General features: G+C 51.4%; 1 protein-coding gene across 1 annotated transcript in view; it reads right to left on the reverse strand.

Moving 5' to 3' along the window:
- Window positions 1-303: 303 nt before the first annotated feature.
- The window catches only part of LOC147412840 (structure-specific endonuclease subunit EME1-like), a 34186-nt gene continuing 19977 nt past the window's right edge, over window positions 304-14512 (reverse strand). The window contains exons 7-9 of the mRNA XM_086480949.1: window positions 1865-1980; window positions 844-1033; window positions 304-480 (exon numbers count right to left, since the gene is read on the reverse strand). Of these exons, the coding sequence (XP_086337075.1) occupies window positions 304-480; window positions 844-1033; window positions 1865-1980 (483 nt within the window). The remainder of the gene's footprint in view (window positions 481-843; window positions 1034-1864; window positions 1981-14512) is intronic.

The following is a 14512-nucleotide window of genomic DNA, read 5'->3' on the forward strand; positions in this document are numbered from 1 at the left end:
TCAAGATGGCATATTAAGAAGCAAAGATCGTTATTATTCAAAATATTTTATTTTGGATAAAATAAATAAAAGGAACTGTCGACTCTCAACCATGTCCAACTCGTGCTCTTCTGGAAGATGTTGACCATCTTTCTTGTGTAAACTCCACGCGTTCAGCAACTTCATCCAACCTTCTGCTACAATCAATTCTAAATCTGTTTTAAGTCTTTAAACTAGGATCGATGACTGTTCTCTAAGTCCTTGTGCCCGGCAGAAAACTGAGTACTTGAACCAGGCAAACACTAAAATCCTCATTGCCTGGGGCTAGCCAGTGAAATACAAAGAGAGGCCAGGACTGGTGGCAGTCATCTGCAGATAGATTCGGCAGGAGAGCTCTGGGCCGATCCACCGGGAGGTGGCTGTCACACCGTCGCCGCGGCACACGGGGATATTCGCCAGCATGTTTTCCTTCTCCTGCTCCAAAGAGCATCTGCTATAGGCCTAAAAGCAACACAAAGGAACAGCAGTGTCATCCAGTTGCATCCGTTGCTCAAAAAAAATAATCCGATCTCTGCGCCTGTCACCGCTCCACCCTTTCACAACGGACGCTCCTTTTTCACCCCGTCTCTCCCCAGCTCTCATTTGGGAGCTCACAGGCCTATGCAGAACCACTACTGCTCCCTCAGTAGCCTGCTCTGTAAGGCCAAAGCAATGGGTGCCGTGGCACCAGTTCCCTCACTGCCTTACTAAACAGCTCGCACAGAACTGTTGTGTCCAATTTAATACCAATGAAATGATTTCTTCCCCTCCTTACGTTAGCTGGCTGCCTGCACACAGTCCTCAGTATTCCTGAGGCATCCTCACCTGGTACAGAAGCTGAGGAGAAGGGTAGACGGACACGATAGCCTCAGCCGTCTTGAGGCTGACCCGGTTAAATTGTTGTATCTGTCTCTTCCAAGCTTCCAAGAGACCCTTTTGAGAAGGAGCCGCCTTCACCCCTCTGCACCGCTCCTTCTCTAAGCTGAAAGGGAGCCCCGTCTTCTCTCGCTCTCGCCTGGGGAGAACAAAGGATGGGAAAGAAAATGAGGCAATGAGGCTGCAAAGAAAATCCTATCCCTGCACCTGTTGTCACACGGCCAGAGAAGGAGAGCCACCTCTCACTCTGTGCTGTTACAGACACCACTGGCATCAAAGTAAATGCTAAAAACTGGGCCCGATTTTCTTTACATCAAATTTCCTACTGAAAAAGAAACGATCCTGTACTTGGGAGCAATCCTGACACAAGGCAACACACATAGAAAGTGGTAAACAAGAATTCACTTTCTGACTGTCCACCGTAATGAAACACTTCTACGTGTCACTGTTAATGACATCTCACCTCTTCTCACGGCCGAGATGTGACATACAGCAGCTGCTGTGACAGGAATGCTACGATCGTGTGGGACAGCACAAGGGGGCTTGCTTAGCCACTGCTGTGCAACCTGCTGCTGTTCTTCCTTATCCATGGCAGCAGCTAAGCAGTTCCTGCTCAGTAATATGCCTCTCTTGGCTACACACCGAAGAAAAGCTGGTGCTGTAAAAGCCCAGCTCTACTTGCATTCCCTTCCCACTCCTCAAATCAGACTGACAACAAGAGCTTTGCTCGATGTCAAGTGAGACTCCAATGTGAAACCAGCATCTGTCCCCACCCCTCCCCGGGCAGGACCTCCGTTTCCAAGAACCAACCCTGTGCTGAATGAGCAGCTGCTCTCTGTCGCCTGGTCTTTCAAAATCGTTACACCGTGTTGCCCTGAAGTGCAGCCCCGTACCTGCTGTTCCCCCGCAGTCCCTGTGAAAGTGCAGCCTCTCCAAAGAAGACATGACCAAACCTCGTCTGCTTACTCACTTGAATGGTGCTTCAGCTACAGCTTTTGTGAACACGGTGGCGTATGCTCCGAACTCCCCCCAGGTCTCAAAAAACCTGACTTGGATTTGTTTCCTCAGCTGCACATCGAGCAAGGCCTGTAAAGATCATTGGAAACAAGAAATGGAACAATGGATCTTCTCACATCCAACTCCACTCTTGGTTGAAAGGGTCACAGCATCTTGCTCGAGGACAAGAACATCGAATCTCTCCCCGTTTGGGGAACAGCTCATTTAAGGCACTGAAGTATTATGGGGCAGCCTGTCTCCTGCCAGTTAAGAGCAGTTGAGTGCCATTTCAGCTGCTGCAGCTCCTCAGTGGCAGGTGCTTGTTCCACGCAGGCCAGCCAGCCCAAGGCAGCGCTGGCATGCTTTGCCAGCGGGCCACAAAGGGAGAGAGATGCTGAGCGAGACGGACGTCAGGATGGAGATGTATGAGACACGTCGGTCCGTGGTACAGCAGGGACGTCCCTGAGCAGGGGGGAGCTGAGCACAAAGAGCTCTGTCCACAGACACACGGACTAACGGGGGCTAAATCCCCCCCGTCCAAAAAGTGTGGGACTGGGTCAAATGCTCAAGCAATGGCAGACAACAAGAGCTGGTGGCACAATAACCTGACCTTCAGAGGCAGTTCGCCATCCTTCTGAGTTTTTCTTTGCATTTAATAATTGAGCTAATTTCTCATCTTCTTTTGAATATCTAGGAGATCCTTTAGGGAGCATTACAGTTCTGGTGGGAATTAGTGCCATCTGTAATGCTTGTTGTTGGGCTACCTTCCTGGCAACTTGATCTGCCAGTCTGTTCCCTTCGGCTCTCTTTGTATTTCCTGTTTGATGTGCTTTACAGTGCGTGATTGCCACTTGGGCCGGTTTTTGAACTGCCAGTAACAATTGTAATATCTCCTTCTGATGCTTTATATTTGCCCCCGGGAGGACAATAGTCCTCTTTCTTTCCCTAATGCCTATGGACATGGACCACTCCAAAAGCATATTTTGAGTCTGTTCAGGTGTTTACTTTCTTTACTTTACTTAGTTCCAATGTCCGTGTTAAGGCAATCAATTCTGCCTTCTGAGCTGATGTCGTGTTAGGTAATGCCTTTGCTTCTATGACAGAATTTTCAGTTGTTACCGCATATCCAGCCTATCCAGTTCCGTTCTGTATAAAGCTGTTGCCATCTGAACAGTTCCCACTCAGGGTTTCCAAAAGGGACATCTTTTAGGTCTTCACGACTGGAATATGTGTGTCCAATAATGGCTGTCAGTCCACAATTCATCATCCAGAGATGACACCGGCCGCCCATTCCCCAAAACGCTCTTAACTCGTGCAGAGTCCAAGGTTCAGGAATGGCACAAATTGCTTCCTTACGAGCAGTTCCCAGCTTTCTCTGTCCCTTTGGAATCTCAAACCCCAAGTAGATGACTGCCTGGCTTTCTATCGGGGCTTTCTTCTTAGACACCTTATACCCATTAAGTCCCAGGAAATTCAAAAGTTCAACGGTTACCTGGATACAAGCCGACTTTTCTTCAGTAGCTATCAGAATGTGTCCACATACTGTAGGAGCAGGTGTTCTGGTCGCGAAGTTACCATTTTCTCCATTGTCCATTTCCAGTTCCTTTGCCAGCTGGCTACCGAAGATCATTGGGCTGTTTTTAAAACCTCGGGGTAGTCGTGTCCACGTTAGCTGTACTTTGTGTCCTGTCTGTGGGTTTTTCCACTCAAAGGCAAACAATTTACGACTCTCCTGTTCCAGAGGTATGCAAAAGAAAGCATCTTTCAAATCAAGCACTGTAAACCACTGGTATGTCTCTTTAAGGGCAGTCAGCAATGTGTATGGGTTTGCCACCACTGGGTGGAGGCCTTTGACAGTTTGGTTTACAGCTCCCAAATCTTGCACTAACCTATAGTTGCCCGAAGGCTTCCATACTGGTAAAACAGGAGTATTATACTCTGACTCCCACTTCTCTAAAATTTTGTACTCCAGAAATTTATCAATTAACTTTTTAATTCCCTGTTTTGTTCCAGGTTTGATCGGATATTGTTTAATCCTTACCAGTCTCGCACCTTCCTCTAATTCAATTTTTACAGGTTGTGCCAATTTAGCTTTTCCTGGGCTATCAGTTTCTCATACCATGGGGATTACGGCATAATTCATTTCAGGGGGGAATTTCCTATACCTTTGGTTTTTCTATATCATTAAAATTTCTCCTATCTTCGATTCAGGTACTTTTAACAACAGTGCTCCATTTTCAAAAATGATTTATGCATTTAATTTAGATAACAGATTTCTTCCCACTAAGGGTATTGGACGTTCTGGAACATACAAAGATTCATGTGTTACATGGTTGTTTTCAAATTTCAGATCCAGGGGTTGTAGGAATGGCCAGTTATCCTCTTTCCCTGTGGCTTCAATAATATTTGCTGGTTTTTGCTCTTATCATTCCTTTTTGTGTATTCAAAACTGAGAACGTTGCTCCAGCACCTACTAAAAATGTAACCTCTCTTTTTTTTTTTCTTTTTTTCCTCCCAGCCTTCAGTCTTAAGGGGGTTATTAAATGAGTACGATATCGAGTTTTCCTGGACACTGGTGAAGAGGGTTCTATTTCAGATTCTTTGTCCTCTATTCCACTACTGCCTGGAGAGGCTGGACCCCTTCTGCACCAGTGTCCCGGGTCAGTTGCCCAGATCTAGGCTGAGGTTTGTGTTCAGGAGGAGGTACTGGGACAGGGGGGTGTATGAGGTCAGCAGGAGCTGCCGGGGCGGTAGGAGCAACATCTAGTTCAGGACCTGTATCTACCTGTCCCCCCTTTTTAAGTACTAAATGCCTAAGACAAGTTTTCAACTTAGTCCATGCAGAGCAGCGCTCCTGATCCTTTTTATCCTTTATCATAAGAGGCATTACTTGATCAGTCAACCCACATTCTTCCTGCCACTCAGGTTTTTCTCTTAGATAAAAGAATAGATCCACATACGGAGCTTTGTCCTATTTTCCTTCCCTTTTACAAAATAACATCAATTGTAAAATAGTGTTATAGTTTAGGGTCCCATTCAAGGGCCATACTTCTCCATTTTCTCGCTTATACATTGGCCATACATGATGATAATATTCAGTAGGTTGCTTCTTACGTAGCTCTTCATGCATCTCTTTCCAGTGAGCCAAAAGACAACCTAAAGGACAAGTCCTTGGTATGGGACTCTCATTTCCTTCCTTCTACGATATTGGAAGGAATATTATATTTTAAATTACCACAATATAATATGATACTTTCAACTCTCACACCGTTCTTTTGCTTCACTTCTCTCCGGCTGCACCCCTCGCAGGATAACAGAAACGTGGATCAAAGCTCCACACTCGCTTTGTAGCTGAGCTACGTCTCATTCAAACCACAATTAACAAGGGCCCATTATTACTCCCACACAATAAATCATCAACAACAATAGTACTATCAAAATAACAATTAAAACAGCAGCTTTATAATAATATGTTTATATCACGGTACCTTTACCGGATTACCACACGGGGACTCACAGCCCTTTACCAATGCGAACCCTGCGGAGCTTTCGCTCCGTCTTACCGGGCGGTGCCCAGGCTTACACAGACGGGAATTCCCCAGCCCCAGCTCTGTGGAACTTTCGCTCCGTCTGACAGGCAGGCTATAATATAATCAGTTGAACGATGCTTCTGTTGCTGGTGAAACTCCTCTTGGGCCTTGAGGGACAGGTGGGGTTTGGCAATGAAGTTTGGGACTTCATCTTGCTTGTCCCCCTTGTTGGAAGGGCATGAATAAATCTCCAGGTAACAAAACAGGAATTGGTGTGGTTACTCTTGGCCTTTTCCTTCCCCTCCTACTCTGAAGAGGATGCTGTCCTCCACAGTATCACAAGCTGATACTTGTCTGCTCCCGGGACATTGATGCAACTGTATATTGAATTCCAACCATGTCACTTCAAGGCAGCTCAGCTGTGGGAGCTTGTGCTGCTGGAGAGCCCTGTAAGTGGTAGCTCATACAGAAATGGGCCCTTGTCCAGTTTAGTTACGATTCCAGTGGAAAACTGGTTTCAGTCCTCACCTATCCAAACGCAAAGTAATTTGCTGTGTATCACCACTTTCTTACCTTATCTCCTGCAAAAACCACTTGATTAGTGACCTTACCCTCCTGCATGCCTTAGGCAGAAATGTAAAACAATCAAGCTGTGGCTTGGTAGCTGTCTTTTGGCAAGATGTGGGGTAGATTATGGGGTGAACTTGTCCAGAACTCTCAGCAGAAAGTTGCTCTTCTCTCCACTTTTCTAATCTGATGGATACCTGCTTTTGAGTGAGATAGATAAAGTCTGTTACTGGAGGTGTAAAATACGGAGGTAATATCCGCCGAAAAGCAGCCTGTAAGCTCTTAGTGCATCCTGGTTGTGTCGCAGCATCTGCTGTGGAGCTGTGCTGTGCCAGGCAGAGGTGAAAATGCAGCTAGGGTTAGGGCATGCTGTGAGTGTCTGTACTTGCCCTCTCTGCTACATGTTCTTTCTGGTCCACTTGAGTGATTTGAAAAGTCTCTTCCCACCTCAAGTGGCCCGTCAAACAAAGCCCTTGATCAGCTCTTCCTGCTCTGTTTACCATCACCAGCGATTCTGGTGGTGTGAAGCCTGATGGCAGAGTGAAGCAGGGTTCAGCTTTGTCCCTGTGTTGCTTGTGAAAGGTAGGACGTGTGCTACTCGCTCAGAGCTGTATGCTTCCCTCCGCCAAAACTGGCCAGAAAAACCTCCGGTTGTTGAAACACAACCAGTCTGCAGGTCTGCCTGGCTCAGCTCCCCCAAAGCTGGGTCTGGGCAGTTAGGAGGTGGGGGTACTCCTGTGGCTGAGACTCACCGTGGAGCAGCCTGCTCTGGGCTACAGTGAGATCGGTGTGGAGCATCCTGTCCTCCCTCTCCAGGCTCTGCACTTCAGGATCCCTGGCAGTGGTGTTACAGCCAGAAGGGAGGCGAAAGCCGTGGCTGGGAGCAGCCCCAGAGCCCTACAGCGGTGACTTGTACTTTGTGCCGTTCTTTGTGGGCTTCGTAGTGAGTTGGCTGGGCTCCTGCGTCCTGGCTCGCGCCTTTACTCCCTGTTCTAGTAGAAATCACGTGCCTTGTTAATTAACGAGTGTTACGCAGTGTAAAGGCTGATTTATTGTCCTGGGAGTGTAGCCTGGTGTGATACCCAGATTTGGTATCCTATGGAGCCATAAGGGAAAAATGCCAAAGGTGCTTAAAATTGCACTTCTGAAAGGGCTGCGCTAAAGCGGCAGCAACAGGTCAAGTCACTCAAAACGCAGAATTCGGAGCCTTTGAGACAGGATGTCACTGCGAGGTTATGCTCTCTGATTGTGTGCTCTTTGTGTCTCAGAGCTTGCAGCTGGCTTGGGGCTGTGCTTTCACCAATGCGTGTGGACTCTTTGGATGTTTCCTCATCCTCAAGAAAAGGAGTGGAGCACCATCTGTTAAATCATTTCAGTGGCTTTGAAATTCAGTACTTTGTACAGAGAGCTGATGGTCTGCTTCAAACCCAGAGCCCAGCAAACTGCCATGAAGGAGAAGAGTGCGGGTGAAAAACTGGAGTGAGCGTAGGGCTGTGCCTACTTCCCCACCCCCGTCTCTTTCCTAGGTTTAGACTGGGCACAGGGATGTTATCTGTCCTTCCAGCTCTATCTCTTCACAAAACACTTTGTTCTTCCATTTTGCTCACAGACTCTGTTGTAAATGCAGCACTATTTTTCTTGGTGATTATCACTTGAATGCACACTGTTAGCTCCAGAGTTTGTTTTAGCATTTCTTAACCCATTTGTCAGCACTTCACGGAAGCAACAGGTTTATGCACCTGGGAATGCTGTTTCTTCATGCCGGTGATAATCTTGCCTTGAACGTGTGGTGCTCTATTACTCCCATCAGAATGAAAGCACGAGTTAGAGTGTGCAGGTTATTTCCCCACCACCCCTCAGTGTTCTTTGGTATTCTTGTTTTATAAAAATGGTGGTTGGTTTGGGTTTTTTCTCTTCTCTCTTTTTTTTTTTTTTCTTTGTCTTTTTCCGCCCAGAAGCTAAGATACCACAAGCATCTTTTCTGGCTCTCCAGAAAAAACCCCCAGCAACTCTTTTAACCCGACTTGTAATCCAAGGGGTTATGCCAGGCAGAAGTGCAGCTGTGGCTTGCTTCTGTTGCCCTCTTTTGTCTACGTACAAATGGAGGTTTTGTGTCTGGGAGAAAAATGTTCTTTATTATTTGAATCATTTTTCAAGCCACCTTCTCGTGACAGTTCTGACTTGCACGTCTTGATATGTCCAAAGATTTGGAAGGAAAAGAAATGGACCGTGGTAACCTGTGCATAAGCTCTCGCTGCATCGGAGCAGTTCTCTTGAGATTTGATGTGGTTGTAGGTAGATCTTTGGCTTGCAATATTTTTCTTTTCTTTGCAGAGAAAATTGAAGAAGAAAAAGGGAGAACTTCTCTTTAGGATCTGGGTAGGTCTACCTGTTGCCTACCATACTCTAAAAGTAAAGCAAAATTGCATTTAACACCAGCCATTTGAAAACAGCATTTAAAACCAGAGTGATGTGAAGCACTGCTGTTGTTGCTAGCTGCTGTGTTAGCCTTTAAGCATAGCAAGGAATGTGTCTGCTTTCTTTGTGGAACAGAAGGATACTGATTTGCTGAAACTTCATGTATTCGTGAGCAGAATAGTGCTAAATTTGAGCTCTGTAGGCCAGTGCACCATTTGTTAAAAAAAACCTTTTCCCTAGCCTGGCTGTTGTAAACAGAAATGGTGCTCATCTGTGGATGCACACGAAGGGTGGGATGGCAGCCAGAGGGAATCCTTTTGGTATTTCACAGCTCCTGCCAGGAGTTTTGTTACTGTCCAGACTAGATAATAAATTAATAACTAATCTAAGCAGGTAGGTAGTGCCTGTAATTGAAATTGATGGTCTGCTTCTCTCTTGTGATGCTTAATCTTACTTTATTACAAATATTCTTCCTTCTCATAAGAATATTTTCCCTTCAGGATTGAGACATGACTTTGCATTTGAAAGAGGCCTCAGAAATAGCAGTGCAGGGGAGGCCGGGGAATCTGTGTGCAAACAGCAATTAACTCTTAAGTCCAAGGTAGCTGTGACTTTAACTGCAAAACCTGCCAAGGAGTAATGACACTTTGGCCAAAACAGAGCCATTGGACACCTTTTATACAGTTCTGGGAGGTTTGCAGCAAACCAGCCCGTGGAGTAGGGCGTGCGTGTGAAGGACAGCACTGCACATGGATCTCTGGAGCTGTGGTCCTTCTAAAGGACCTTCTTCCGTCACATCCCTCAGTCTGACTTGCTCACCCAGCTGGGCTTGCACTCTGGGCATTGCCAGGCACTGAGGAGTTGTGGGAATAGTACTGGATCAGCCTGCTGTGCCGGATGAGGAGTTTCGTGTAGGACTTTTTTGACCCAGGAGGGCTGGAATCAATATTCAGATGGGCTTTTTGATGGGCAGTGGCTTGTGTTCTCATGCTACTCAAGTATTAGATTGAAGGAGGTTACGTTCAAGGAGAAAAATCTTGCTATCTAGGGTGTCCAAAACGCCTGGCCTCTTGAGAAGCCTCTGTGGCCAGAATCCTGGTAAGACCTGAGCTGACGAAGAGGAGGGGTACCAAGTGCCTCGGTAGGACGCTTGGCTGCGCTCCCTGTAGAGAGTATCAATCCGGGGGGTGCAGGTGGGCCAGGGAAGTGTTACAAAATGCTGGATGTTCCTCTTTGCTTCAGTGGTTAGATCAGCTCAGATTATCACCTGGTGACACGTGCATGCCCACCACCACGTCCTTTTTGTGCTGGGAGGGTTTGTGCCGAGTTCACTATGTCAACCAGCACCCTCTGGCAAGTGAGAGGTTTGGCTTATGGACAGCAAGTCCCTGGCCAGTATCAGAGGCTGATTGCTGTTTGGTGTGAGTCTGAAGACTCTGTTACGTCTGGACGCTCTCCGTGCATCCTAGTTCAGATCTCTGTTATTTTTTTCTACTGCTGCTGGAAGTTTTTCTGGATAAAGGTTAAAGGCTGTTACACCTGTAGTTTTTGCATGAACCATGTGAGTGCCAAAGTAGCGTCAGGAGGGAGTGGAGCCTTATTTCCCAGTGCATCTCTTCACCATGTGTCAAGTAGCACAGCTCATCAGTGTATCTTTTTCCTTCCAACTGCTGGTTGCTCTGAGCTTGCAGAACTGTGTTGGAACTGGTTTTGTCCTGCTCTTTCCATTAATCCAGTTTAAAAAAAAAAATCAACAAATTTGTTTCTGCAAACTTCCTTAGGCTTTCTTTGCCTGAGCAGGTATTATTAAGGTCCTTACGCTCTCTGAAAGAGCCTTGTGTGTTTGGTGATAGGAGAGAAAGGTAGCGAGCCACAGTGCGAGTCTCCGATCCTTCAGATGAACTAGTGAGTCCAGCAGGTGAAAAACAGCCCGTTGTAATAAAGCATGTGCCCTTTCCAATGAGGAAAGTGCAAGGGTGGGCTCAGGGTGCAGAGGGGGGCCGCTGGGTGCGGGGCCACGGGGGTGGGGGATGGGGGGTTCAGGCTGGGAGGGGGGAGCTGGAGGGTTGAGAGGGTGGCGCTGGGGGCCGGGGCGGGGAGAGCTGGTTGGGGGGTTGGAGGTGGCTGGGGTGACGGGGAGGGGGACTCTTCATCCCCCAGAAAGCGCTGCCCTCGGTGGGGGGCACCCTGACAGCGGCTGGATGGGGTTTGGTTGCTTTCTGTGGGGAGGAGGAGGCTGGCGGCTGCCCATCCCTCCTGTCCTCCCAGGACTCCAGGCAAAAAAGCTCCCGGCCTCCCCCCTGTCCTCCCAGGTCTCCAGGCAAAAAAGCTCCCGGCCTCCCCCCTGTCCTCCCAGGTCTCCAGGCAAAAAGGCTCCCGGCCTCCCCAGGTCGGGATATGAGTTTTCGGGCAGGGCAGCAACGATGGCCCTGCTCAGCCTGTCCCAGCTGCTGGACATTGCCATTGGGACGCCCGAGATCGGGGCCGTCAACTTGACGGCGCTGTACAGCCTGCTGCAGGCCATGCTCTGGCACCTGGGCCTGCAGGACCTGCCCGCACAGGAGCAGGGGCACCTCCTGGAGGGGGACCAGCCTGCCAAGGCACGCCCCAAAGAAGGGGGACAGGGCAGAGGTCCTTCCCCTGGGAAGGACCCGCTGCAGGGGACGGCAAGCAGCCCTGACGTCGCCTCCATGGCTGCCGACGTGGGGCAGATGAAGAAGAAGATCCAAGCGAATGCGAGCGGCATCTCCAAGGTAGAGGCTCTTGCCAGTCCCCTGGGTGCTCCCTGACGAGACGCCCCCTCCTCTGGGGTTTGCACGGCTGTTGTGCTTCCCTTAGACCAAGGTCTGGTTTAAGCCCAAGCTCATGGCAGCACGTGGGGCTTCACTATGGGGAAGGGATGGAGTTTTGGGGTGGAAGAGCCGAGGCTGAAATGCTGCTCCTCATGTTGCCATCAGCAAGTTGTGGTGGGTCCAATACAGCCCCCGGAGCCCTTAGCTCTGCTGTCCAGAGAGGCTCAGCACCCCTGGAGGTCTGTCCCCACCACCCTCTCCATCCCTCCCTTCCCTACTCCTGCCCTACGGCTGAGTACGGCGTCAGCTCCCCAGGCAGCTGAGAGGCTCCATCAGCACCTCACGGGTCTCATCTCTCACCGCAAATCCCCTTGGCTCACCCGAGGGCTAAACCCAGTACCGGTGGGGACAGGAGAGGGGCCTCATCCTGCACAGCACTGAGCTGCTCGTGGCCATGCTTCGCTTGGGCATCCCCAATGGGAAGAATTAAGCTCAGGTTCAAGGAAAGAGCCACTCTCAGCGCTGCAGGGCCGGATCCTGCCGGGGCTGGGACAGGGAGAAGGCAGCAGGGAGGGTTTCCCCGGATGGCTGAGCAGAGAGCGCTCACCCTGCTCAGGGCAGGCCCCTGTTTTATGGCTTCCCGCTTCTTTAGCAGTGCCCTGCGCTGCCCCTCAGCTCTGTACAGACCACAGCAGGGGTGAAGCTTCTGGTCCCCATGGACCCTCCTCTGGGACTCACCCCTGCTGCCCCCCTCTCCTAGGCCATGGCGCTCTCCCAGGATCTTCTCAAGGAGATCGGTGGGATGAAGGCAGTGCAGTCCCACGTGGGAGGGGACATCCGGACGATCCAGAAGGCGCTTGGCTTGGTGACCTGTTGCCGGAGACCCCCGGGAGGGAGCTGGGCCCTTTGTCCCCCTCCCTGCCCCTCTCCTGGCCACCCCGCTGCCCCTGCCTCATGGCCCTGGGTGTCACCCTGCATGCAGGGCACTAGGAGGGACGAGTGGGAAGGGTGTCCTGAGGGGGGAGCAGGGGAGCTCAGCCCACCCTGCCTGGAGCCCCCCGTCCTCCACTTGCCAGGGCTGCCTGGGGAGGGTAGAAACGGGTACCGCTGCCTGCAGGTCAGGCTGGTGGTAGAGGTACCTACGTCCGACAACCAAAGCGACATTAAGGCACTCGTTAACTACACAGTCGTAGAGAAAGTAACAGAGGTGCTGGGAAGGAAGGGAGATAAAGTTCTACCCGTGTAATACAGCCACAGCCCTGCCCAGCCTCCCTCTGTCTTGTGCCCCAGTTAATTTGTGGATGCTTCTTTTAAATCCTGCTCCTGTGTCCCGATTGCCATCCTTCTCCTCACCCCTGTCCAGGAGAACCTCCAGGATGCTGCTGGACGGCTGCGAGGCCTCCCTGACCAGACTGCGTTGGACAGTGATGTGGTACAGCTGCGTCCCCAGGGGACCAGTGTGCCCAGTCCCTCTGGGACAGGGCACGGTGCTGGGCAGAGGTGAGGGGGGGGGTCAGCGCTCCTGTGGGTCCCATCCTGCCTGGCTACATGGCCAGGGCTGACCGCTTGATCACTTGGTTCCCCAGAAAAAGCTGAAGGAAAGGCTGAGCCTCTACCCGACCCCAGAGGAGGTGAGCAACATGGTGCGCTGGGAGGTGCTGGAGGATTGCCTGGTGGGCAGCAAAGCAGGAGGTGAAGAAGGAGGAGGAGGAGAAGGTGAAGGAGAAAGAGAAGGAGGAGGAGAAGGAGAAAGAGGCCAAGGTCTGCCAGCGGTGAGTGCTGGGGCATCCTGGCTGCAGGAGCGGGACCAAGTGGGACCACAGCCCCCAGTGCCACCAGCTGCTGCACAACCTGGGGCCTCTGCGGAGGTTTGCTCAGCACTTCTCTGCCCTGCACGTCCCGCTGGGAGGCAGGACCTGGCACAGGCAGAGCCAGGGCAGCTCCTTTGCTGGCCAGACAGACAGACCTCCTCCATTGTCTATGCCATTGATGGCCCACAACAGCCCCTCCTGAAACCCTTGGGGTGACCACACAGCCCCGTGTCCTTGCTCAGCGTTGGGCAAGACCACAGCTCCCTGCCGTGCTGGTCTCTCTGGGGCTGGTAGGTGGCAGCAGGGGACAGCAGAGGGACGTTGTGGGGCAAACCCCAGCATGTTGGATCGTGAGATGGTTTCCAAATCCTGCCTGGGGCTGCTGCTCCTGAAACTTGGGAGCAGCCCGTTGGGCTGGGAAATGGGCCTGGTCCAGCAGGTCTGGGGTACTGAATCGCATCGCTAGAGGAAAAAACGCTGTTGTGTTAGGTGGCGTCAGTAGGGTGTTCGCCGATCCTCTGGATCGGCTGCTGAAATGACTCCGCAGTCACGGAGGCGACCAAAGGGCTAAGGGGGCTGGGGAGGGACCAGGAGGCTGTGGCTGCAGGAGTTCGGGGGGGTCTTCACGGGGTGGGCAGGCTTTGCCTTTGGGCTCTTGTCGGGTACTTGAGTTTTTCTTCATGAGCCAGGGATGTGGGGACAGGGGCTGGGGACAGGGTGGGTGGGCCCTGGGTCTGCCCTTGCTGCTGCACTTCTGTCTGTAAACCTGCTCCCCTTTGCCTCCTCTTCCCAGGAGGGCAGTGGGGGCCAGTCTGCCCCTGCTGAGGCCCCCACTTTGGATGCAGGCACACCACGTAGGGCAAGATCAATGCTGGCGCTAAAGGGACCAGAGACACAGCCTGCGCCACGGACCAGCAAGGGGACTCCAGGGCCACAGCCTGGCTCCCTCAGGATGCAAGCAGGGACGCAGAGAGCACCAGAGACCCCTGAGATGGGGGCAGGCGCTCCTTCAGATCAAAGATTTCTGATGCCAGCAGCACCGCCCTAGGAACACGGCCAGGGTCCCCTGGCACGCAGACCACCACCCCAGGGATGGAGCCAGGGACCCCCAGCATGCAGATGACCATCCCAGGGATGCAGCCAGGGACCCCCAGCATCCAGACCACCATCCCAGGGACACAGCCAGTACCTCCAGGGACCCAAGGCGGAGGAACAGGGGTTTGATCAAGCCTTCGCCCCGCCTGGAACCCAGCCGTCCTGGTACTGAGACTGTCCCTGCTGAAGCCACCCACGGTGCTCTGGAGATACAGATGGATGCCACAAGCCCCAAGGAGGGAGGCAAGGCTTTGCCCAGCGCACAGCTTGCCCTGGCAGGCCACCCAGCAGCGGGCACTCTCTCACCGACAGCCCAGGAGATCCCCCTGGATGCCGATCCCAGGGTCACATCCCCTTCGCAAGAGCTCGTGGTGCCCTGGGGGTCCTCGGGCTCCAGTAGCACCTCCGA

This window comes from Leptosomus discolor, unplaced genomic scaffold (assembly GCF_034619465.1).
Source record: "Leptosomus discolor isolate bLepDis1 unplaced genomic scaffold, bLepDis1.hap2 HAP2_SCAFFOLD_29, whole genome shotgun sequence".
NCBI classification, from domain to species: domain Eukaryota; kingdom Metazoa; phylum Chordata; class Aves; order Leptosomiformes; family Leptosomidae; genus Leptosomus; species Leptosomus discolor.